This window comes from Schistocerca nitens, chromosome 6, assembly GCF_023898315.1.
Source record: "Schistocerca nitens isolate TAMUIC-IGC-003100 chromosome 6, iqSchNite1.1, whole genome shotgun sequence".
Taxonomy (NCBI): domain Eukaryota; kingdom Metazoa; phylum Arthropoda; class Insecta; order Orthoptera; family Acrididae; genus Schistocerca; species Schistocerca nitens.
In genome coordinates this window covers 572,095,295-572,122,452 of record NC_064619.1, presented here as the reverse complement: position 1 = coordinate 572,122,452, position 27,158 = coordinate 572,095,295, and the positions used below count along the sequence as shown (strand labels likewise).

Below are 27,158 nucleotides of genomic sequence, written 5' to 3'. Positions count from 1 at the left end.
GGATCTATAAATCAATTAATTATAAGAATAATGAAAATTTTTCAGAGAATTTTTTCTAGAAATTATTCCTTTTGTGGAGTCAGTGTCATATGCTTATGTTTAAAATTTTTCATCAGGTGTAAACTTAAATTTTATCCATAATTTCGTAATTGAAAGCAAACCTCGGACAGATTCATTGCTGTACTTCCACCTGCACTATAACAAAACGAAGATTAGATTTAAAAAAATTTTTTTTGGGAGGAATACATTCGATATGAGCTACAACAAAATTTAAATGTCCACAGTCTATTTGGCAATATTTTGGACAATCAGCAGTTGTAATGCAAAACAACTTTGGTATTGAGGACTACAAAAAAAATTGCGATTGTCAGGACTGATCGATGTTCCAGTCTAGTACTGATGGAAGAATATAAGAATCCACTCCGATTTTGAGTTCAACGATGAAATATGGACTTCCTTGCCTTAATCCACTCTCTTCCAGGGATTTATCCAGTCATAACCTTTTCTTATGCCACTTTAAACCTGTTCCATGTTCACGTTCCTGACCATCTGTTCCTGAGATCATCTTGCTGTTTATACGGCACATTACCAGCCTCTATCCTGTACCATAAGCCATCGCCTGTCCTCCGTACCGCCTCAACCAAACGCTGTACGTCGCCTACCCGCTGTCCGTACCCAGTGTTCCTGTTCCATCGACTTCACAACGAGATCGCCGGCTACATCGTCGAAAGAAGAATTTTGAAAATTTTTTTGAGCAATATTGTAAAATTTTTTTGGCTATGAGGCACTTTTCCTTCGGTCTAATCTATGGAGCTTCTATATATTTCAAAATTACTGGATTTAGGCTTTCCTATCTTCTGTAATACCCGAGCTGGGGTCTATTCTTCCGGGCTTTCCAGGGTTTCCCTGTGAAGGCCAGTTCCCAAATGGGTAGACGTTTTTCGCAATTACACCAATCTACATCTTCTCCGGTTATGTACTCGGTATGCGGGTATACCCCGGTACATGTAAAAGCTACAGCTTAGGTATTCTAGTAACTTACTGTCTTAACATGATACCCATACTCTCTATAGTAAAATTCTATTAATTCAAAATATTCCTGTTTTGAATAAACAACCCAGCAAATTTTTCCTGTTAGCTCGCAAAGTGTATTATCATTAACTTTGCTCGCTGCGAGGGGCAATTGTAATATCTCTTTATATTCGATGAATTATTCTGATACAATTCTACCTTTGAATGACGTTTACAAATTTTCTATCTTCATACTCGCAGAATCCATGTGCAAAATAGTTTCATACAATAGCTATGCCATGAGCGCATAATTATTCTTTGTAGTACTCTCCCTGGTGGTTGTTAGAAAAAAAGCTTCCGAGATTGTCTTCGTGCCGATTAGCCTGAGCTTTGTTTTGAAGAACTGTAATCTGATTATTGAGATTTATGACAGAAGATAACTGATACGAATGTACGATTAAAAGGGAAATATATATATATTGCTCCTTCATACAAAAGGTGTGTATTTGACATTTGAGAATTAATGATATTCATCGATATATTGCGTAGTTGTTAATCAGAAGGGAACTTCCGAAAGACTGGATACGAACCCGCATTTAATAACCCAAGAGCTCCATTACTTCTTCGGAAGGTTAAACTTCATCAAAGCCAAATATCCGCTTGATCTGAGGTTTCCCGACTGATTATACAACGCACCCAAACTTACGAGGCATTTTATTTGTACAGATTAGCAGACTGCCGCAAAGCACGAGCCTGCAGAGAGGAAGAATCATCGCCTGATTTCATTCTAACAAGTAAAATTTCTGAATCATTTTGAGTGACTCAGTTATGATTGTGTTTCCTATTATGAATGATTGATAGCTCGAACGAATTGAGAGCTACATAATCACGTAGATAGGAGGAAAAATTACAGTGAAAATGTACGTTTTGAGCACAGCACTGAATGGAAGTGAATGGTGGACTGTGGTAAAAGTGGATCGGAAGAGAATTGATGAATTTGAGATGATGTGCTAAAGACGAATGTTGAAAATCAGGTGAAATGATAAGGTAAGGAGTGAGGTGAAGCAGCAGAATCGGCGAGGAAGAGGATATGTGGAAAGCACTGACGAGAAGAAGGGACGGGATGGTAGAACATCTGTTAATACATCAGGGAATAACTTCCATGTTACTAGAGGGAGCTGTAGAGGGTAGACACTGCAGAGGAAGACCTGGATGAATACATACAGGTAATAATTGAATACTAGTAGTGTTGTGTACATAGTTCCGCCTAGTCAGCGTGTACACAACTTTCCCACTAGAGCGCGCCCCACTAAGCACAATAGTGCAGGCGCAGCACTCGTCCATCTCCGAACTATGAGATGGTGCTCCCTTAGAGACGGACCAAATTCTGCTTCCGCCGATCCGCATATTAATATGTAACGCAACCAATGAGATTGCTGCTAACGTAGAACCTTTTCTCCTCGCGGATCACACTCGCATAGTGATACCCGAATGTGCGAGTGATTATAACGAGTGTACAGACCTCCGATTAGTCAGTCTGCTTTAGTCTGTACCAGTCTGCATTAGTCTGTACCAGTCTATAGTCAAGTTTCAGTCTTCACCTAATAAGATTACCTTATTCCTGTACATAGCCATGAAGATAAATGAATAGACACTTTGTCAAGTATCAGAGATATGTGAGAATAAGATTAACGTATCAAGAGCAAAGGAACTTCAGATTGTGAATTGTAAACAGCATCCAGAATCAAGTTACGTAATGAAACTTCCTGGCAGATTAAAACTGTGTGCCTGACCGAGACTCGAACTCGGGACCTTTGCCGTTCGCGGGCAAATGCTCTACCAACTGAGCTACCGAAGCACGACTCACGCCCGGTACTCAGAGCTTTACTTCTGCCAGTACCTCGTCTCCTACCTTCCAAACTTTACAGAAGCTCTCCCGCGAAACTCGCAGAACTAGCACTCCTGAAAGAAAGGATATTGCGGAGACATGGCTTAGCCACAGCCTGGGGGGTGTTTCCAGAATGAGATTTTCACTTTGCAGCGGAGTGTGCGCTGATATGAAACTTCCTGGCAAATTAAAACTGTGTGCCCGACCGAGACTCGAACTCGGGACCTTTGCCTTTCGCAGGCAAGTGCTCTACCAACTGAGCTACCGAAGCACGACTCACGCCCCGTACTCACAGCTTTACTTCTGCCAGTACCTCGTCTCCTACCTTCCAAACTTTACAGAAGCTCTCCTGCGAACCTTGCAGAACTAGCACTCCTGAAAGAAAGGATATTGCGGAGACATGGCTTAGCCACAGCCTGGGGGATGTTTCCAGAATGAGATTTTCACTCTGCAGCGGAGTGTGCGCTGATATGAAACTTCCTGGCAGATTAAAACGGTGTGCCCGACCGAGACTCGGACTCGGGACCTTTGCCTTTCGCGGGCAAGTGCTCTACCAACTGAGCTACCGAAGCACGACTGAGGCCCGGTACTCACACTTTTACTTCTGCCAGTACGTCTCTTACCTTCGTCGTGCTTCGGTAACTCAGTTGGTGGTATCCGTCGATTTCACGAGTGCCTTTGATCGCGTTCGACACCCATTCCTCCTCATGGTGGCGACACGTATGGGGTTCCCATTGCTTTTTGTCGATGCCATTCGCCGGTTACTATTTCCCGCGGTCTCGATGGTACAAGTCAATGGGAGGCTTGTAGGACCGATTCCTATACGCCGCTCTGTGCGTCAAGGATGCCCTATGTCTACTTTACTATATGCCATTGCACTTGAGCCCCTCATCACTGGACTTACCTCTAGACTGCAGGGCCTCACTTTGCGTGACCACACCTTTCACTGTAGGGCTTATGCGGACGATCTCCTCTTTCTCACCTGCTCCTCCACGGAACTCAATGACGCCATCCAATGGATCCACCAGTATGGACGTCTTTCTAGTAGCATTCTTAATGTCCGTAAATCGACTATGATGCCCATTGGGCGCGGCCTCCCGGCTATGGTGCCGACCCCACTCCCAGTCAGTGCCACCCTTCCTTACTTGGGTATCGAATTTACGAGCTCCACACACCGCACAGTGGCCCTGGCTTACCGGCGGCTTTTGCAGTCGATTCGGCATCATGTCCGCGGTCACGTGCACCGTAACTTAAACCAACTCCAACGTGTGTCCTATGTCAACATCTATGTCGCCCCTAAACTGGTACACGTCGCCCAGATCCTCCCAATGCTGTTACTCCTTGGCCGCCGCATCCAATCAGCCTTTGGATATTTCGTGTCAGCAGGGGCACTTTTCAAAGTCCGCTACAACACTCTAACACTGCCTCCTGCAAAAGGTGGCCTCGGACTCATCAACGTGCGGGCACGCTCTTCTGCACTCTTTGTCCACACTCTGTTGCGGCACTGGCAGGGGCCGGTCCCGTCCTTAACACGCAGTCTCTTAGATATCCTCCGACCAGCTTCTCTCGATCCACCGATCAATGTGGCACCTATTTCTCCATTATTGTACTACGTCGCCAATTGTTTCATGGAACTCAGCTACGTTCGGGCCGATCTTCCAGTCACCCGTCCTCCCCGTACAAAAGATTATTGTCGTTTGTTTATGCTGTCCAACCCTTGCGACCCCATGGTGCTACAGCATCCTGACATTAACTGGCGCACGGTTTGGGGGTGTGTGCATGCACTCTTTTTACCGTCGTCTGTGTCTGCACTCTGGTATGTTTTAGTCTATGGAAAATTCCCGACTAATAGTCGGCTTTATCGCATAGGACTGGCCACCTCCCCACTCTGCCCTGACTGTCAGCTCGAAGACACCGACGAGCATCGTCTTACGTGCCCCCTGAAACAAAACGTATGGCTCCTCATCCAACGAATCGTGGGCTTTTACCTCCGTGCCCCGCCAACGACGGTAACCCCGGATTTCCTGCTGTTGCCCCAGACATTTCACTACCCTCTTGCTAAGCACCATACCCTAATCTGGTTTCGAGGACAAGCTTTAGAATATCTCTTTCAGAGTGGTCCACATACAGTCCTTGACTTCTGGTACAAAGTTGTGACCGCGCATAACACCCTCACCCGAAAACCATCTTACCGACAAACTTTTGCCGGTTATCTCCGCAGCGTCTTCCTTGACCCCCCTCAAAGTTGGGGTGTACCATGCCTACCTGTCACATGATGCAACACCCTTATCCACGTTCTCATGCATCGACCAAAAACAAACACCAATTTTTTTTTCCCAAAAAGGAAGACGACAGAATATGTTATATTTTGTTGTATTTAATGTTTTTCTTTTTTAATATATATGTATATATATATTTTTGTTTACCTAACAGTCATTTGTATATTTTTAAATGGTACCTTGAAGAACTCTTGCATGGTGAACATATATGTACTTTTAGTTTGTTCAATACAAATTTTTAAACAAAAACAAAACAAAAAGAACAAAAAAAAAAGGAAAACAGGATATGTTCTATTTTGTTGTATTTAATGTTCTTCTAATAATTTGTTTACCTAACACTCATTTGTATATGTTTAACTGGTAACTTGAAGAACTTTTGCTTTGTGTATATATATATATATATGTACTCTCCGTTTGTTCAATAATAAAGATTAAAAAAAAAAAAGTTGGTAGAGCACTTGCCCGCGAAAGGCAAAGGTTCCGAGTTCGAGTCTCGGTCGGGCACACAGTTTTAATCTGCCAGGAAGTTTCATATCAGCGCACACTCCGCTGCAGAGTGAAAATCTCATTCTGCAAGTTACGTAATGTCTATGCTTTTTATTATTTTAATAAATGTGTGTGAAAATTAATCAAGTTCTGTTTAAAGTTGGTCACCGTCAATCTGCTACTCTAAGCGTGCAAGTGGCATTTCTATCGTCTGACCTAATGACAGAAGATAAACACGCCACGATAAGACCACGAGACATATTGCTGACACTCGCCTACTTCGTTAGAGCGACAAGTCAAATAATCTGATCGTGTGTGTACCGAAGGTCTTAAATACACACACCACAGGTATGTTGCAAGTACTACAATGAGATGAAAAGATTGGCAGAGGAGGAGAAATCGTGACGCCTCGCATCAAACCCGTCAGAAGATTGACGACTAAAAAAATCAAAAAAATCTATAGTGTTCTTTACGATAGTAAAAACGTCGCCACCACCGGCTTGTTCCTTTTGTATTACAATCCGAATTTATTTTTTCGCCGCTGTTCATCCCCGGTTTCTGCCACATTTCTGTTACTAGTGCTATGTCGATATTGTTACCTTTAATAAGTGAGACTAATTCTGCGCCGTTACCATAGATTCCTGCAGCTTACTGATAACAACATTAACATTTTCCGATCTGCAAGGCCGAAAGTACTCCTCTGAGGTGTGGCGAAATAAATAAAAAAGTTAAATTTATTGATTTTTTGAAAAGAGAAAAAATTATGGATATGGGACTGTAAATTTAGAATTTTTGAAAGGCTTTTTTAAGGACTGTATTGACTGGCTTAAATGCGGACAAATTCAGTGCTGCGTGAAATTTGCCTGTAATATAATTTACCATTCCGATTAATTACATTTTTGAATTCTATGTCATTGTTGATTTAATCAGAGTCCTCACCTTAGACGTAGAATTAGTCATTCTGCCACAATATTAATTCATTAGTCGCCATAGATGTTTTTCTCTTTGTTGACCGTGTGTATCTTCCTGAGTCGGCGTCCGTTCACTTCACGAAAACGGTGGAAACCAAGGAATACAATGCTACATCGCTTTAAATAATTCTCGTAAAACTTAAGATACTTCTCACTATTTTTTATTCACAACACAATAAGACTTGCTGTGCTCGTCGCACAAACCATAATTACTAACAAGATGGCTGCCTTTCCGCACACACCAAAAATTACGTCCATCCTCCACAAGGCAACAATCGAAAGTGTCTCTTAACTCCTTCTTGGAGTATGGAACAAAAGAGAATCCAATATGAACATTACAGAGATTATATTCTACATCCCTCTCAGTTTAATCTTTGGCGCAGCCTTTAAGGTATTGTATGTCTCTGCGTCGGAATGTGTCATTACAGAGGGTAATGTTGCTGAACAGGAAAATTTGAAGAATTTCGCTAGAGAGGAAACATTAATCTTGAAAAATAACAGAATTTGTACTGTCATTGACATGTTTTATTGCCACCAAATCCTTTCCGATAGCAGACGTAAACATTTACAAAGTGGAATAAATAAAAAATACACATACACGAAGGTAGCTTTGATTAATTCCTCTGCGTCAGCTTCAACTTTATACCAGTAGCAGATTCCAGAACCAAGGCCCAGGGATTGTACTGAAGAGGTACTGAAGTCTCTTCACATCGGTGTACTTCATATTTGGACATCATATATGCCAGGCCAATCTTTGACTGTAAAAGACCCAGTCTCATTCCTGTAAAACAGATATTAGTCCAAACACATGAGTCTCATATTGGCTTCCCTTAACTAGAACCGGGAGTTAATATTGACAAAAACTTGTGAAATTAGGTTTCAAACATAAAGAAACCTGAAGTGGAGTGGTGCAGTTGTAAAATGATAACAGCAGCCGAAATGAAACTCATTTAGCTACCAAAACGATAATCGAAATGGGCATCATACTGTCGCCAGGAAAAAAGCTAGATCTTTTTTTTTAGATTCGAATCAAGATGTTAATAACGAAACGAAAGTGTAACATCATACAGGGTGCAATCAGTTTATCATAAATTCTTCACATTGAGTATCATTAGTACCGAACTGCTGCAAGCAATGTTCTCCGTATGAGGACTTACCTATACAGTTCCTGGGACCGTCACCAAATGGTATGTATACATATGGGTGTCTCGCAGCTTTCTGCTCTTCTGAGAACCTCTCGGGGTCGAAGCGTTGTGGTTCTGGGTAGTACTCGGGGTCGTGGTGGAGGGCGTAAATCGGGATGAACACAGGTGTTCCTTTCTCAATAACAGGTCCACCGTCGGGAAGATTAACGTCCTGTACACACTTCCGGTCAACAAGGCCAGCCGGTGGGTGTTTCCTCAACGTCTCTGTGAAAAGAAATTAATGTCTTTAAAGTAGCTAATACCGTCGATTGCGGTTGTAAAATTACAGTTTTAAATCTTTCAGCTGTTCCATCAAAACCGAAAGTAAATGACAGATACACTGACGTAAAAAAATCGCAAAATACATTTGTCTAGGCAGCATATTTAAGTTATTAACATAGCACGATCCCATGTTAACGAAAGCAAGAGATAAGTCATGGCAGATGCGAAATTCTGGTACGTTAATATCGGTTGTAACCGCCAGAATGTTGAATGCAAGCAAGCAAACGTGCTTGTATTGTGTTGTACAGGTGCAAGATGTCAGTTTGTGGGATGGTGTTTCATGCCTGTTGCCTGCTGCACTTGGTTGGTTGCAGGACTACACTCGTCTGGCTGTTTGATCAGAAAGGCTACAGGTGACTGTGGGTTTAAGCCCTGACAGCAATCGTTTTAACTTGCAAATCTTCCACTTGTCTACCAGGCTATGCGTCTGCTAAATTAAATCTCCTTTCTGACATTGGTCGCTATTGCTATCCTGCATTGGAGGGTGTCACTTTTATCAGAATCTTAAATAAAAATTGAATGCTGAGAAAAATTAATAAAAAGGTGGCCCTGTCATTATTGTACTCAGTTAGTGATGGGTGATTAATGTATACCAACATGGTCGTAATCTTTTATAAAAATGGCAAGAGTTTATTAATCATACACTACCGGCCATTAAAATTGCTGCACCACGAAGATGACGTGCTACAGACAGGAAGAAGATGCTGTGATACGCAAATGGTTAGCTTTTCATAGCATTCACACAAGGTTGGCGCCGGTGGCCACACCTACAACGTGCTGACATAAGGAAAGTTTCCAACCGATTTCTCATACACAAACAGCAGTTGACCGGCGTTGCCTGGTGAAACGTTGTTGTGATGCCTCGTGTAAGGAGGAGAAATGCGTACCATCACGTTTGCGACTTTGATAAAGGTCGGATTGTAGCCTATCGCGATTACGGATTATCGTATCGCGACATTGCTGCTCGCGTTGGTCGAGATCCAATGACTGTTAGCAGAATATGGAATCGGTGGGTGCAGGGGGGTAATACGGAACGCCGTGCTGGATCCCAACGGCCTCGTATCACTAGCAGTCGAGATGACAGGCATCTTATCCGTTTGGCTGTAACGGATAGTTCAGCCATGTCTCGATCCCTGAGTGAACAGATGGGGAAGTTTGCAAGACAACAACTATCTGCAGAAACAGTTCGACGACGTTTGCAGCAGCATGGACAGTCAGCTCGAAGACCATGGCAGCGGTTACCCTTGACGCTGCATCACAGACAGAAGCACCTGCGATGGTGTACTCTACGACAAACCTGGGTGCACGAATGGCAAAACGTCATTTTTTCGGATGAATTCAGGTTCTGTTTACAGCATCATGATGGTCGCATCCGTGTTTGGCGACATCGCGGTGAACGCACATTGGAAGCGTGTATTAGTCATCGCCATACTGGCATATCACCCGGCGTGATGGTATGGGGTGCCATTTGCTACACGTCTCTGTCACCTCTTGTTCGCACTGATGGCACTTTGAACAGTGGACGTTACATTTCATTTGTGTTACGACCCGTGGCTCTACCCTTCATCCGATCCTTGCGAAACCGTACATTTCAGCAGGATAATGCACGACCGCATGTTGTAGGTCCTGTACGGGCCTTTCTGGATGCAGAAAATGTTCGACTGCTGCCCTGGCCAGCACATTCTACAGATCTCTCCCCAATTGCAAACGTCTGGTCAATGGTGGCCGAGCAACTGGCTCCTCACAATACGCCAGTCACTACTCTTTATGAACTGTGGTATCGTGTTGAAGCTGCATGGGCAGCTGTACCTGTACACGCCATCCAAGCTCTCTTTGACTCAATGCCCAGGCGTATCAAGGCCGTTATTACGGCCAGTGGTGGTTGTTCTGGGTACTGATTTCTCAGGATCTATGCACCCAAATTGCGTGAAAGTGTAATCCCATGTAAGTTCTATTATAATATGTTTGTCCAATGAATACCCGTTTATCATCTGCATTTCTTCTTGGTGTAGCAAATTTAATGGCCAGTAGTGTAAATAGGACAAACAATACAAGTTAACTGAGGTGACAAATAAATCATGAACAGTTGGCAACACAAATACAAGCAACAAATAATTAGCACTCCACTGGTTGGCAACGGCTAGGATTTACCTGTGTAATCTGTTTACCCTGGCTCAAAACATGGATAACGCAATCTGAAATTATGTAACACCGAACAGACTTTGATGGGTTTATTCTACACAGAAGTTGCGCTACGTTGGTGCAGCAGAGAACAAGTGGCCGGACTGTGATTCGGTTGCCCTAGCGAGCCGGAGCAGCAATGCTGTACCCCTTTCTCAGCGCTGTCTCAGGTGACGACCGTGGCGGTATCGTCGGCACAGTAGCGATGTGCAGCGCCTGAAATTCGTTACCATGGGTACGAAATCTGCATAGTTACGGCCAGGCAATCTGTCAGATGAATCGCAATTAGTCTCTAACGGAGCCCCAAAATCTCGGCAGATTCCATCATGTGACACTTCTGTTCTCCGGTCATACCGTGTACCAATTTGGCTCCCTCTTACAGCAACATGCACTACAAGATCAAACTTCAAGGTGGCAGACCTGATACGAATGGGATTATCCTCAGCACACCGAAATGTCCAAGATGATTGAGGCACAAACTGTCGGTACAGCTAAGACTTCACCACAGACTCCCCAGTCAAGACCAATGCCAGTGCTAAGTCACGATCCGGACTAGTGTCCCAAGGGAACCCACTCATAACAAGTGTCAAGAGCAGAACTTCCTCTTCAGAGTCTGAAGCAGAAGACTATTTTCTCCATTCGTCATCTTTCCATCAAAGCTCGGTAAACTCGAAAAGTGCACCAACGAAACTGCCCCCACATGGGTTTCGTCCCAATCACAAGACCCCACGAGCGCCATGTCTCCCCTCTAGCTCGTCTGCTCTACCTTCCAGCCAATCCTGACAAAGGATAATAATATTCTTTACCTTGCTGCAGAAGCAGCCAATACTTGACTCGTAAATTACCGATCAGGGAGGAAAAGACGTTACGCTCCCAAATTGTGTTTTCCAAGCCACTTTAGGCAGCGTGTCTTGAGAGTTTTTAGTGAACAACACATTCGTCACAGAGATCATTATCTTGATGATACCAACGTTACAGCATTTCAGACTAGAGTCCTTGGCCAAAGTAAGAAAAGTGCTTTTGTGTCCCAACGTAGACCATTTCAGAGCCGTCCTAAATTTCTTCCAAAGGTCCGAAGCTTCCCGTAAAACTGGGCAGAAAGAGGGACACAACCACCAGAGGGCGCCTTCTATAGCGTCCAGCGCAAGGCGAACATGGAAACTAGTGGGTTTTTAAGGATGCCAACTCTATTGACAATGGCCATTTACAACACTTTTGAAACGCCTCGTCCAGGGGCCTACTTTCTCTCCTTTGCTCCTGTCCCTGCCATGGCCAGAAACGCCTAACAGGTAGATCCAGGTACGCTGTCTTTCAACTCTTCGGCTAAAATCATTGTCTACACACTGGTTCAACAAATTCTTGGGACCAGCACTCTTTCCCTGGTAAGTATTTTGAGATATTCCTTTCCCTAGCAGTTGTACGTGGCTTCCAAGCCCCTAATGTCCACTACAAGATTTACTGTTAAATAACGAAACAGCCTGCCTGTTCTCAACTCCAGAAAGCACTATTCGAAGGAGAGATTCCATAAAGATCCTGCATGCATTAACACTGTACGTGACCCCACCACCGCCTGCTCATGTTGATAACTCCCTGTCGTCTCAGAAAAAATGATATCTGAGATGTAATAACAGCAGTAAAGAATAGCTTTGAATATAAGAATAACTGAGAGAGTGACTTTTCCTCTCATAGTCAATACAGGGATGCTTAAAAATCTTTGTAGACGACTCTTGTCATCTAATAATGTCCCATTTGTGTTCGATTGGAGAGAGATCTAGAAATCAAGTAGACCATGGAAACATGTTGACACCATGTAGAGCATTCTGGGTTATAACAGTGACATGTGGTCGAGCGTTATCCTATCTAAAAACACCCCCTGAAATGCAGTTCAGGAATAGCAGCACAACAGGTCGAATCATCAGGTTGATGTCCGCCTACTTAGCTGGATGGTAACATGCTCGCCTCCCATGTAAGCGGGCCCGGGTTCGATTCCCGGCCGAGTTGGAGATTTTCTCCGCTCGGGGACTGGGTGTCGTCTTCATCATTTCATCCCCATCACCGGCGTGCAAGTCACCCAGTGTGACGTCGAATAAAATAAGACTTGCAATTGGCGGCCGAACTTCCTCCCGGCCATCGATGCCATACGCTCATTTTCATTCCATATTTTTTTTATCAGGTTGACGTACAATTTTGCAGTCGGGGAGCGTGGGATAACAATGACAGTGCTAATGCTCTCATACGAAATCACACCCCGAACCATAACTGCAGGTGTAGGCCCAGTGTGTCCAATACAAAGACTGGTTGGTTGCTGGCCCCCTAGTGTCCTCCTCCTAACCAACACACGGCCATCACTGGCACTGAGGCAGAACCAACTTTCTTCAGAAAACACAACAGACTCCACCCTGCCCTCCTATGAGCTCTCGCCTGGCACCACTGAAGACGCAAATGGCGGTGATTTGGGGCCAGTGGAATGCACGCTGCTGGGCATCTGGCTGGAAATTTTCCTTGAAGTAACCGATTTATAACAATTCGTTGTGTCACAGTGGTGCCAACTGCTGCGCTAATTACTGCTGCAGATGGAGTATGATGCTTCAGAGCCATATGCCAAACGCGATGGTATTCCCTTTCGTTACTGCCACGTGGGTATACTGGCTGTCCGCAGCCCAGATTTCTAGCGACCGTATATTCCTGTGACAACCGCTGCCAATATACATGTACAGTGGCTACATTCCTGCCAAGTCTTTCTGCAGTATCGCAGAAGGAACATACAGCTTCTCATAGCCCTATTACACGACCTCGTCCAAATTCTGGGAAGTGCTGATAATGGCGTCTTTGCCATCTTAAAGACATTCATGACTAACGTCAACTGGTCATGTCCAATCTCATAGGCAACTAACGTTATCGACTGTCACAGCGAGTCTTTAAAGCAAATATGGTTTGAGTCCTCATAGTAGCGCTACAAGCGCAATTTTTTTTTCCGTCAGTGTAGATACACTCCCACAAAGATAAGCTTACAGTTGAAGTACACTATGTTTTAATTTCATAGATGAAGAATCTCTCCCATAAGTGGAATCGGTGCAGTTACAAAAGCGTGTTGGGTTTCGAGTAAATGCTATTTGTACATGAAGCTTTCTGGAAGAAAGGCAGAAAACCAAAGCACACGATGATCGAGCCTCAATCTGATCCTAAAATCAACTTGACTCGATGTTTCGGCGATCCAACTGTTCGCCATCTTCAGGAAAATGCTGCCTCTGCTGATGAGTCCCGCTGAGAACTGACACCAGGTTGCAAATTGACGTCCTATATAGGCCACCGTTCAGTACACGACGCATGCGCCGCCCATCACTGTTGCTGCCTGTCCGCAGCTCGTGGTCGTGCGGTAGCGTTCGCGCTTCCTACGCCCGGGTTCCCGAGTTCGATTCCCGGCGGGGTCAGGGATTTTCTCTGCCTCGTGATGACTGGGTGTTGTGTGATGTCCTTAAGTTAGTTAGGTTTAAGTAGTTCTAAGTCCTAGGGGACTGATGACCATAGAAGTTTAGTCCCATAGTGCTCAGAGCCATTTGAACCATTTTTTTGTTGCTGCCCTCCAAGACAGGGAGGTGGCGCCGCCCTTAGTGGAGCACTGTTATCTAGTGACCCCACAGAAAGGATCAAGCGCAAGACACTTTCACTGTTGAAAAAGAGTTCGTTGTCGGAAGATTTGCGTAAGAAACTTCATCCTGGTGCAGCCGTTCCGACTAGGTTGTTTGGTCTGCCTAAGTTGCATAAGGAAGGGGTTCCTCTACACACTATTGTTAGTAATTTGGGTGCACCCACTTATAACCTGGCAAAGTATTTATCATTTGTTCTCAGTCCATTTGTTGGCAAGTGTGAACACCACATCTCCAGTTCGGTGGATTTTATTCGACGATTGGGATCTTTGAAGTTGAGTCCTTCAGATCTGTTAGTGAGTTTCGACGTGGTACCCCTTTTTACACGAGTTCCTCTGGAAGACTCCCTTAGTTTGATCAGTGAAAAACTGGATGAAGAGCTAGTGAAGCTTTGTCGTCATGTGCTAACATCCACGTATTTTTTATTTAACGGTAACATTTTTGGACAGAATGACGGAGTGGCTATGGGTAGTCCTTTATTACCCATAGTCGCCAATTTATTTATGGAGGACTTCGAGGATGGCACTGAGGACTTTAGCTTTGCAACCAACGTGCTTCTGGAGATATGTGGATGATACATTTTTCGTCTGGCCGCACGGACGTGATGCTCTTAATAGATCTTTGGACCACTTCTACTGTCTTCATCCCCGCATCAAATTTACTATGGTGGTTGAAAATGATTTTTAGACGTTATGGTTTATAAAAACCAGATGGTACGTTGAGACACAGTGATCACCGAAAGCCGACTCACACAGATTGGTATCTGCATCCTAAAAGTTGTCATCCACCACACCAACGCAGTGGCGTCCTTAGGACTTTGGTACGGGGAGCATATGCTATTTCCAACGCGGACAGCTTAAGCCAAGAACTTGCGCATTTGATGGCTGTTTTTAAGGAAAATGGATACTCCGAGAAGCAGATTCGTCGGGCTATGGAGTTTGGACCATCTCTGGAGGTGTATGAAGAGGAACCTAGATCGGTGGCCTTTCTTCCTTATGCTGGAGACTTATCGTTTAAGATTGGACGAATTTTGAGGAATTTCAACATTCAACATTAAGAGTGTGTTCCGTCCACCTTCTAAGATTAAGGCACTGCTCGGCTCTGTGAAAGATGATTTGGGGCGTAGGAAACCCGGGGTGTACAAAATTCTGTGTCAGTGTGGGAAAGCTTACATTGGCCGTTCGATTCGCACAGTGCATGACAGGTGTGTGGAATACGAGGCTACAACAGCCGGAAAAATTGGCAGTAGCAGAACACTGCTTAAATGAGGGACACAGTATGAAATTTGATGAAACTGTGGTAGTTGCCAACATTTCCGGTTTCTGGAACAGTGTCTATAAAGAGGCGATTGAAATTAGGTTGCCGGCCGCGGTGGTCTCGCGGTTCCAGGCGCGCAGTCCGGAACCGTGTGACTGCTACGGTCGCAGGTTCGAATCCTGCCTCGGGCATGGATGTGTGTGATGTCCTTAGGTTAGTTAGGTTTAAGTAGTTCTAAGTTCTAGGGGACTGATGACCACAGCAGTTGAGTCCCATAGTGCTCAGAGCCATTTGAACCATTTGAACCATTTGAAATTAGGTTAGCGGATAATTTAATCAACAGAGACAATGGGTTTCCTCTTAGCAAGACGTGGAATTCTGTATTATCTCGCATCACAATTGAACGGTCTTCGGTGCGGCCCTGAGTGCGATATATCGTTGCCAGCAGTGTTCTACTAATGGCGGCGCCACCTCCCAGTCTTGGAGGGCAGCAACCGTGATGGGCGGCGCATGCGCCGTGTACTGAACGGTGGCCTATACAGCGTGTTACAAAAAGGTACGGCCAAACTTTCAGGAAACATTCCTCACACACAAATAAAGAAAAGATGTTATGTGGACATGTGTCCGGAAACGCTTAATTTCCATGTTAGAGCTAATTTTAGTTTCGTCAGTATGTACTGCTCTTCCTCATTCCAACGTGATCAAATTGTAAATTTTCACAATCAACATGTGTGGCCTGACGAGAATCCGCACGCAGTTGTGCAATCACGTTATCAACACAGATTTTCTGTGAACTTTTGGACAGGCATTGTTGGTGATGTCTTGATTGGGTCCCATGTTTTTCCACCTACGCTCAATGGAGCACGTTATCATGATTTCATACGGGATACTCTACCTGTGCTGCTAGAGCATGTGCCTTTACAAGTACGGCACAACATGTGGTTCATGCACGATGGAGCTCCTGCACGTTTCAGTCGAAGTGTTCGTACGCTTCTCAACAACAGATTCGGTGACCGATGGATTGGTAGAGGCGGACCAGTTCCATGGCCTCCACGCTCTGCTGACCTCAACCCTCTTGCCTTTCATTTATGGGGGCATTTGAAAGCTCTTGTCTACGCAACCCCGGTACCAAATGTAGAGACTCTTCGTGCCCGTATTGTGGACGGCTGTGATACAATACGCCATTCTCCAGGGCTGCATCAGCGCATCAGAGATTCCATGCGACGGAGGGTGGATGCATGTACTCTCGCTAACGGAGGACATTTGGAACATTTCCTGTAACAAAGTGTTTGAAGTTACGCCGGTACGTTCTGTTGCTGTGTGTTTCCATTCCATGATTAATGTGATTTGAAGAGAAGTAATAAAATGAGCTCTAACATGGAAAGTAAGCGTTTCCGGACACATGTCCACATAACATATTTTCTGTGGTGTCACTGCCAGACACCACACTTGCTAGGTGGTAGCTTAAATCGGCCGCGGTCCATTAGTACCTGTCGGACCCGCGTGTCGCCACTGTGTGATCGTAGACCGAGCGCCAGCGCCAGCGTCTCGAGAGACGTACTAGAACTCGCCCAGTTGTACGACGACGTTGCTGGCGACTATACGGACGAAGCCTTTGCTCTCATTTGCCGAGAGACAGAATAGCCTTCAGCTAAGTTCATGTCTACGACCTAGCAAGGCGCCATTAGCCTTAGATAGCTTGTATCAAAAGAGTCTCACTTGTATCGCCACAATCTCCAGATGTCTCATCAAGAACGATGTATACAAAGGAAGGATTAAAAGTTAAGTAGTCCAGAAGTTACGTATTTTCTTTATAGCATTCATTAAGTCTCCTGTTTCAGACCTCACTCCATCCTTCGTGAGTTAGCGCGTGCATCTTGGCCGCCTGTTTCAATTAGTGTGCGTAGTGTTGGCAAGTCTGCCGACACAACATTTTCTTTCTTTGTGTGTGAGGAATGTTTCCTGAAAGTTTGGCCGTACCTTTTTGTAACACCCTGTATAGGACGTCGATTTGCAGCCTGCCGTCAGTTCTCAGCGGGACTCATCAGTAAGGGCAGCATTTTCCTGAAGACGGCGAACAGTTGGATCGCCGAAATATCGAGTCAAGTTGATTTTAGGATCGGGCAGGAAACCCGAAGAGACTTTCAAGACTTATTACGCCGGGAAAGCCTATCGAAAAGAATGTTTCGTGAAAGAATTCTGCAAATTTTTCAAAGAAAACGATCGGCTTTGGAAGACAAAAAAAAAAAAAAAAACTGGGTGTTTCAATAAAAACTTTATTTTATTTTACCTCATTTTAGAGAACATAAGTACCTTGCAAGTTAAGGGGAGTGTGTTTAACAATGCAAATCTGTCATTCCCTTCAACCACAAATAAGCGTCCTCTCAAAAATGGTTCAAATGACTCTGAGCACTATGGGACTTAACTTCTGAGGTCATCAGTCCCCTACAACTTAGAACTATTTAAACCTAACTAACCTAAGGACAGAACACACATCTATGACCGAGGCAGTATTCGTACCTGCGACCGTAGCGGTCGCGCGGTTCCAGACTGTAGCGCCTAGAACCGCTCGGCCACTCCGGCCGGAAATCCTCCTCTCCCTTAATACCTAAAGTATTCGTTATCGTTTGCAGAAGAGGAGTTCCGTCAGAGATCCTATTGGTCAGTCACTGCACCGCAGGATATTCGTAACGTCAGTATCAGATGCGTCCATAAGGAAGAGTAAATATACGAGTACAAATACTTGATGTACTGATAGATCGCATCCATGGCTTGCTCGCGGTACCAACCAGTGTTGCAGGGCCAAACGTCGTTCTATTGGTTAAGGACTGATGACTAACGAATGCTTTATGAGTATCACCTGCAACCCTCGTCCAATGAGAGTGTAGGAAACCATTCACATGAGGCCCCAGTAGCCGGTAACACAGAGCCGTCCCCAGCCACGCTCTCTCTCTCTCTCTCTCTCTCTCTCTCTCTCTCTCTCTCTCTGCTGCTGTCTTCCGACCCGACAATATGTTTTTCTCCTACTCTCCTATGTCCCACTAAACACTTTGGTCATAATGGCACCTCCAGACGTTTCGAATTTTTCCTGAATGCACCTTATGCATCCCGAACTGGTAACAAACCTAACAATGCATTTAACGCGTTTCCTTGCTCCTCTTTAAAAATGACTTCCCCTGGATGCCCTATCATCAGCCTTAATCTTTTAGCCATTTACCAGGCGGGAACGCCAGAAAATATGCTTCCGCTTATGTAAATATCTGTGTCACCCTCGTGTGAGTCCCCTGAACTACTACAACAGCTACAGCGTACTGTAGAATCAGGCATGAGAGATATTGACTCTTAGCACATGAAATCGACTGAACGTGTGCTGGTGTAAGGTGTCGGCAGTACACCAATTGGCAAAGATGTAGCGTGAAGATCGATAGTAGGCACAGAATCGAACGCTCCTATCACGAGAGAGGCCACAGAGACAACGACAAGCAACAAGCTGCCAACGCCCTCTCAACAGCATGTATTTAGGCCGCCGCCGCTGACGGGACAGCCTCTCTAATTTACACTCCAGTCTGGCGTCTGTCAGATCAATCACGGAGCCGGTATAGTTCACATCGCAAGTTTCGACACTAGATAGGGACCACCAGTGTGACCTACGTTCGTAATATCAAGATTACCGATATTGCCTGCAAGAGGACTATTACTAATGAGCTTGTACCTCAAAACATGGACTCTACTCCAGTTAAGTAAATATTTCCAGTAGAAGTAAATAAAGAACCATATTAATCCACGTGTGCATATGTGTTGTACAAAGAGGATACCAGCTAACCCTAACAAGATCCTCTTCCTTGCTTCCTCGGTGCAAGACTCTACAGTGGCCATGAGGACTCTACAGAATGTTCAAGTGACATACACATGAGTTTTTACCAATGGGGATGAGTGTTTATATCATACAGAATCGAACATGATCAGGGGACACTGGCCGACCAGCTGATGGCGTGGATGGTGAGTTGCCAAAAATGACAGAGAGACAACAACAGCAATGGACGTACAAAGAAGACAACAAGAGAGAATGAGAAGTATGGAGGGCGAACCAAATCGAGAGCCTAGAAGTAGCAATATCGGTAAACAAGCAATGCTACGAGGTGCATTCAAGTTCTAAGGCCTCTGATTTTTTTTCTCTGGACTGGAAAGAGATAGAAACATGCGCATTGTTTTAAAATGAGGCCGCGTTCATTGTCAATACGTCCCAGAAATGGCAGCACCGTACGGCACATGGAATTTTACCGCCAGCGGTGAGAATGAGAACTGTTTTAAATACTTAAAATGGCGACGTTTTCTTACTTGAACAGCGTGCAATCATTCGTTTTCTGAATTTGCGTGGTGTGAAACCAATTGAAATTCATCGACAGTTGAAGGAGACTTGTGGTGATGGAGTTATGGATGTGTCGAAAGTGCGTTCGTGGGTGCGACAGTTTAATGAAGGCAGAACATCATGTGACAACAAACCGAAACAACCTCGGGCTCGCACAAGCCGGTCTGACGACATGATCGAGAAAGTGGAGAGAATTGTTTTGGGGTATCGCCGAATGACTGTTGAACAGATCGCCTCCAGAGTTGGCATTTCTGAGGGTTCTGTGCACACAATCCTGCATGACGACCTGAAAATGCGAAAAGTGTCATCCAGGTGGGTGCCACGAATGCTGATGGACGATCACATGGCTGCCCGTGCGGCATGTTGCCAAGCAATGTTGACGCGCAATGACAGCATGAATGGGCCTTCTTTTCATCGGTTGTGACAATGGATGAGACGTGGATGCCATTTTTCAATCCAGAAACAAAGCGCCAGTCAGCTCAATGTAAGCACACAGATTCACCGCCACCAAAAAAGTTTCGGGTAACCGCCAGTGCTGAAAAAATGATGGTGTCCATGTTCTGTGACATCGAGGGCGTAATCCTTACCCATTGCGTTCCAAAGGGCACTACGGTAACAGGTGCATCCTTCGAAAATGTTTTGAAGAACAAATTCCTTCCTGCACTGCAACAAAAACGTCCGGGAAGGGCTGCGTGTGTGCTGTTTCACCAAGACAACGCACCCGCACATCGAGCTAACGTTACGCAACAGTTTCTTCATGATAACAACTTTGAAGTGATTCCTCATGCTCCCTACTCACCTGACCTGGCTCCTAGTGACTCTTGGCTTTATCCAACAATGAAAGACACTATCCATGGCCGCACATTCACCAGCTGTGCTGCTATTGCCTCAGCGATTTTCCAGTGGTCAAAACAGACTCCTAAAGAAGCCTTCGCCGCTGCCATGGAATCATGGCATCAGCGTTGTGAAAAATGTGTATGTCTGCAGGGCGATTACGTAGAGAAGTAACGCCAGTTTCATCGATTTCGGGTGAGTAGTTAATTAGAAAAGAAAATCGGAGGCCTTAGAACTTGAATGCACCTCGTAAGATCAACAAGCAATATGAGATCGCAGTCGGAACACGACTGTGGTCCGGACCCCTACACTGCTAGCTCTATAGCGCGGCAGAGAGTGCAGATAGGCTGGCATGGGGGTGTGGCACGCACTTAGCGCTGAACCAGCGACAGCAGCGCTGGAAAATATTAGGAGCGCCGCCTAATGGCTGCGTTTAGGTTCATTCATTCTGGCGGGCTTTCGAACTCATCCGGCCAGTATACCAGAGTGTTCCGTGCTAAAATGACGAAAAGAGTGTGGGAAACACCATGGAGGGCAGGAGGAAACAAAGGAACCAACTGGATTTTTGAACTCCAGAAGGATTGGTCGGAGTTGAGGATGAAGATGGAAGGAAGGGAAAATTTGAGAAGCAAGTACATACCAACCAATTTGCTGGTGTTCGATGACAGAGGAGGATAAAGGAAGAGTATAGCGAGTCAGCAGTGGAACAGATAAGAGAAGAGTATAGTGTGGGTCTCAGTTGAAGATCAGGAGAGAAGAGAAGAAATTATGGAGAGATTCTGGGAGGAGGAAAGGATATCTGTGGAGAGACTACTCGTGGTCCTAGAGTGGCCGTTACACAAGAAGAAGATGATGATGAAGAAGAAGAATATAACACCATTGAACCTCTAAATTCCAGGTTCATTGTGTGGAAGCAAGAAGAGTCAATCAGTTTAGCCACGTTTGTGCACACGTATGAAAGATGAGCCTGCAGCAGCTCACCTGCAATAACCTTGTCCAGATACTTCATTTCCGAGATGGCCTCGTATGTCAGCTGTCCTGCGTTTTCTTTCAGCGTCGCGTCCACTTCCTCATGCAATCGCTTCTGTACATCTGGATTGAGAGCCAGTTCGTAGAGTGCGAAACTCATGGTAGTCGACGACGTCTCGAAGCCTGCGGCGTAAAACAGGATGCACTGCGCTGCCACGTCATCGATGGTAAACTCTGCGAAAAGAGATCGTGTCATTAGTACAATTCCTATATCTGGTATTAATGGGTTCATCTTTGAAATATAGAAAGGTACTGACCGCACAATTCTGGTACAATTCCTGTATCTGATAGTAATGAGCTCAACTCTGAAGTGTAGGAAGATCTTGACCGCACAATTCTTCGTTAAGTGTTACTTATTTCAAAATTTCGTCGTGAGACTGAGGGTGTGGAATAAAATGTACACGAAAATAAACGATAGCAGCTTTGGACACAATAACGTAAGTATGCATGTTAGTATTCCATATACAGATATTTCAGTTAGCATCAAACTTAAATTTAAATCAAACTTTAGTAAAAAGCTCATTAAAGTGAGCACATAGACTGAATATAATACAAATTTCATCTCATATAGATATGTCTGACAGTGCCGTTGTCTATTCGAAGAGAACCAGTGCGATTAACCTACCAAAGAAGTAAACGAAGGTCGGTAATTGGCGCTAGAGTTAATCATAGGAATAAAGTCAAGAGATATTTTAAAAAATCACACCCAGCAACAGTAGGATTTCTGTTCGCAGCACTTCGTAAAAGACACACAACACTTAACACTCACTTAAAACACTGCACTAAAAAGTTGGCACGAAGGTGACACACCACAGCCAAGGGCAGATGGGGGGACCTGGACAGATGAGGGAAAAAAAGGGGGGAGGAGAGGATAAAAGAAATGGGGAAGGAGGAGCCGATGGAGGGAGAGGACTCATAACAGGGGGCAGGGCATACGTGAGAGGGAGTGGGGAAAGGCAGAGGAGGGGAATGCAAAAGGACTCTGGGGAGAGAAGGGAGTCAAAGAGAGTGTAGACAGGGAAGAGGGAAAAAACAAAATAGGGAGCAGGGGTGGAGGGAAGAGGGAACCTGGGAAAAGAACAGAGGAAGGGGGGGGGGAGGTGAGGATCAGAGTTGATAGGAGGGATAAACAGAGGGAGAGAGGGTATCATCCAGATGGGGGAGTCGATGGAAGTCACCTTGGGAAAGGAGACGAAGTGTGTAGAGGTGTAGGGGGGACAACAATAAAGGCGCGGCTGAGGGTGGGGGGTTGGAGAGGAGAGGAACAACCACGGGATGAGGGGGATCAAGTCAGCGGGAGGTGTAGAGGACGCAGATATGTTCGAGGAAAAGGAGCAGATGAAGGAAAGGAATCAGGTCGTAGAGGATCCACATGGGGGGCGGGAGGCATATATGGATGGCGAGGCAGAAAGCATGGCGCTCGAGGATCTGGAGAGACTTATCGAATTTGGGGGGGCGGGGCGGACTACATTCGACGTGAGAAATCAGATTTATGTATCGAAAATGTGGAACGCAAGGCGAGGAAGCTTGCACGTGTCGCGGTAAAACTGTAAAGTACGTCAAATGAATAGCATGAAGTATTAATGTTGGTAAATGCAAACTACCGATGCACTACACATCGTCTGTAATTAAAGGAACTACACAGCAGGGCAGGTACGTTGAGGTGGCGGCCTTCGATAACAGTTGGCTCCATCTCGTGGGGTAGAGTGAATCTATAAAAGAAACCTGGCAAGATAGCCACATCAGATCGGCCTGTGAAAATGGTGGCACCATCTAACAGTGTGGAAGATACTAACCTGCATTTAGATATAATGGTTGCATTGCATATAGCTCAAGAATTCCTTATGATTATGTCTCATCTGTAGTACAAGTAGTACAATAGTAGTACAAGATTATATGCCAACAAGCCCCGCAGATGATGAAGAGATTAAGAAAATGAATGATGCAATAAAGGAAGTATTCAGATTGTAAAGGGAGACGAAAATTTAATAGTTGTGGAGGACTGGAATTCGACAGTAAGAAGGAAGAGCAGTAGGCGAATATTGACTGGGGGTAGGGAATGGAAGAGTAAGCCACCTCGTTGAATTTTGCACAGTGTATAACTTAATCACAGTTAACATTTGGTTTAAAAATCCTGAAAGAAGGTTATATATGTGGAAGAGGGCTGGAGATACTGGAAGGTTTCAGATTATATAATGGTAAGACAGGGATTAGGAGCCAAGTTTTCAAATGTAAGACATTTCCAGGGCAGATGTGGACTCTGGCCATAATTTATTGGTTAAGAACTGTAGAGAAAAACAGAAGAAATAGCAAAAAGATAGGAATCTAAGGAAATAGTACTTGGATAAACTGAAAGAACCAGAGGTTGTAGAGAGTTTCAGAGAGAACATTAGGAAACGATTGACAAGAACTGGGGGACATAAATACACTAGAAGAAGAATGGGTAACTTTGAGAGATGAAATAGTGACAGCAGCATAGGACAAATTAGATAAAAAGACGAGGGCTAGTAGAAATCCTTGGGTAACAGAAGGGATATTGAATTTAACTGATGAAAGGAGAAAATATAAAAATGTAGTTAACGAAGCAGGCGACAAGGAGTACAAACGTTTCAAAAATGAGATCGACAGGAAGTGCAAAATGGCTAAGCAGGGATGGCTAGAGGACAAATGTAAGGATGTAGATGCATATATTACTAGGGAAAGATAAATACGACATATGGGAAAATTAAAGAGACTTTTGGAGAAAAGAGGACCACTTGTATGAATATCAAGAGCTCAGGTGGAAAAGCAGTCCTAATCAAAGAAGGGAACGCAGAAAGGTTGAAGGAGTATTAGAGGGTTTATACAAGGGCGATTTACTTGAGGGCAATATTATTCAAACGAAAGAGGACGTAGACGAAGATGAAATGAGAGATATGATACTGCAGGAAGAATCTGACAGAGCACTAAAAGACCTAAGTTGAAACAGGGCCCCAGGAGTAGACAGACAACATTCCATTAGAACTACTGATAGCCTTGGGAGAGCCTGCCATGACAAGACTCTACCATCTGGTGAGCAAGATGTATGAGACAGGCGAAATACCCTAAGAATATAATAATTCCAAAGCAGGTGTTGACTGGTGCGAAAATTACCGATCTATCAGTTTAATAAGTTATGCAAAATACTAACACGAATTCTTTACAGACGAAAGGAAAAACTGGTAGAAGAAGACCTCGGGGAATATCAGTTTGGATTCTGTAGAAATGTTGGCAGTACTGACCCTACGGCCATCATATAAGACAGATTAAGGAAAGGCATACCGACGTTTCTAGCATTTGTAGACTTATAGAAAGTTTTTGACAATGTTTATTGTAACACTGTATTTCAAATTCTGAAGATGGCAGGGTAAAATACAGGAAGCGAAAGGCTATTTTAAATTTGTACAGAAACCGGATGGTAATTATATGAGTCGAGGGGCATGAAAGGGTAGCAGTAGCTCAGAAGGGCGTGAGACAGGGTTGTAGCCTATCACCAATGTTGTGCAATCTGTATGTTGAGCCATCAGTAAAGGAAACAAAAGAAAAATTTGGAGTAGGTATCAAAGTCCATCGAGAAGAAATAAAAATTTTGAAATAGGCCGACGACATTGTAATTCTGTCAGAGATAGCAAAGGACCTGGAAGAGCAGTGAAACGCAATGGACAGTGTCTTGAAAGGTGGATATAAGATGAACATCAACAAAAGCAAAACGAGGATAATGGAATGTAGTCGAATTAAATCAGGTCATGATGAGGTAATTACATTAGGAAATTAGACACTGAAGGTAACAGATGAGTTTTGCTATTTGGGGAACAAAATAATTGATGATGATGAAGTAGAGAGGACATAAAAAGGAGATTGGCTATGGCAAGCAAAGCGTTTCTGAAGAAGAGAAATTTTTTTTAACACCTAATGTAGATTTAAGTGTCAGGTAGTCTTTTCTGAAAGCGTTTATATAGATTGTAGCCATATATGGAAGTGGAACATTGACGATAAATACTTTAGACAAGAAGAAAGTAGAAGCTTTCACAAAGTGGTGCTACGGAAGAATGCTGAAGATTAGACGGGTAGATCACTAACTAATGAGGAGGTATTTAATAGAATTGGGGAGAAGAGGAATTTGTGACACAACTTGACTAGAAGAAGGGATGTGATGGTAGAAGACATTCTGAAGCATCAAGGGATCACCAATTTAGTACTGGAGGGAAGCGTGGAGGGTAAAAATCGTAGAGGAAGACCAAGAGATGGACACACTAAGTAGATTCAGAAGCATGTAGGTTGCAGTAGTTAGTCGGAGGTGAAGAAGCTTGCACAGGATATAGTAGCATGGAGAGCTGCATCAAACCAGTCTCTGGAGTGAAGACCACAGCAACATTTCTAAGCTAAGCTATCTTAGAACAGTTATGTCAAAACTGGGATAAATTTCATATAGTGTCTTCAAATAAATGTAGGAACCTGTTCCTACTGAAAAACTCCTGCTCATTAAGTAACCGATGCCACTGACAGATTCGATTTCTATATATTTCAGGTTCTTGCAGGATGTCCAACGGACGAGTAATGGATCCGGCTCTCTAACTTCGAGCATTAACAACGCAATAACGATAACGATGACGATGACTCTTGCGGGTGCTAGATGAGTTCCCAACGTAATAAGTTCACGTATAGGTCAGAGATGTTCACTGTCACAAATGAAACAACTGAAATCCCACGAACGAACCTGCAGCAGGTGACTCAGAATATTCTCAATTAAGTTTTGAACTGCAAACATTAATGTTTCATCTTGGTACCCAATGATTAGTGACTCTTTTGCCCCAAAACACGTAGGGGCTCTTGACGTTGGCTCGTGGATCTGTGTAGTATTATTTTGTTAATGAGCAACAATGCATTTCTACAATAAACTAAGTGTATAACCTTGAAATCAACTGTAAAAAGGTATTACATAGCGACTGTGTTGCCATGAACTTGTTTCGTATTTGAGGATTTGTTGGAATTTTGAAGAGTAGAAAAGCTGTAAATATATTACTTCTGAGCAGAAGTTTGATTCTGCTCAACCATTCGGCAGTAACTAAACTTGCTTAGTGATGTTATCGATGACTCGTACACCTGTTGTCAACAGAACTTACGTCTCTCAGTTTCTGAGTGCCGCAGACAGTGTGTAAGTAGGCTGTTTAGGTTTTTTTATTGATAACGCCACCTCAGTATGAAAATCACCGGCTGTGCCGTGTGCAGTCTGTGGCTGCTTTGCATTGTTGTAATACTCAACCATTGTAGTGTTAGGCAGCTGGCTGTGAACAGCGCGTAGCGCTGGGCAGTTGGAGGTGAGCCGCCAGCAGTGGTGGATGTGGGGAGAGAGATGGTGGAGTTTTGTAATTTGTCATGATATCAAGGTAAATACATTGTTTGTTCTCTATTAATATCTTTCATTTGCTAACTATCCCTATCAGTAGTTAGTGCCTTCCATAGTTTGAATCTTTTATTTAGCTGGCAGTAGTGGCGCTTGCTGTATTGCAGTAGCTTGAGCAGCGAAGATTTTTGTGAGGTAAGTGATTTGTGAAAGAGACAGGTTAATGTTAGTCAGGGCCATTCTCTTGTAGAGATTATTTAAAGTCAGATTGCGTTGCGTTAACAAAAATATTGTGTGTTGAAAGTCAGATTGCGTTGCGCTAAAAAAATATTGTGTGTCAGGTTAAGCACAGTCGTGTAAAATTATTAAAAGGGGACG

General features: G+C 44.2%; 1 protein-coding gene across 1 annotated transcript in view; it reads right to left on the bottom strand.

The window, feature by feature from the left end:
* Positions 1-7,191: 7,191 nt before the first annotated feature.
* The window catches only part of LOC126263112 (cytochrome P450 6k1-like), a 71,902-nt gene continuing 51,935 nt past the window's right edge, over positions 7,192-27,158 (bottom strand). The window contains exons 6-8 of the mRNA XM_049960120.1: positions 21,371-21,592; positions 7,793-8,044; positions 7,192-7,416 (exon numbers count right to left, since the gene is read on the bottom strand). Coding sequence (XP_049816077.1) covers positions 7,250-7,416; positions 7,793-8,044; positions 21,371-21,592 — 641 coding nt within the window. The 3' untranslated portion in view covers positions 7,192-7,249. The remainder of the gene's footprint in view (positions 7,417-7,792; positions 8,045-21,370; positions 21,593-27,158) is intronic.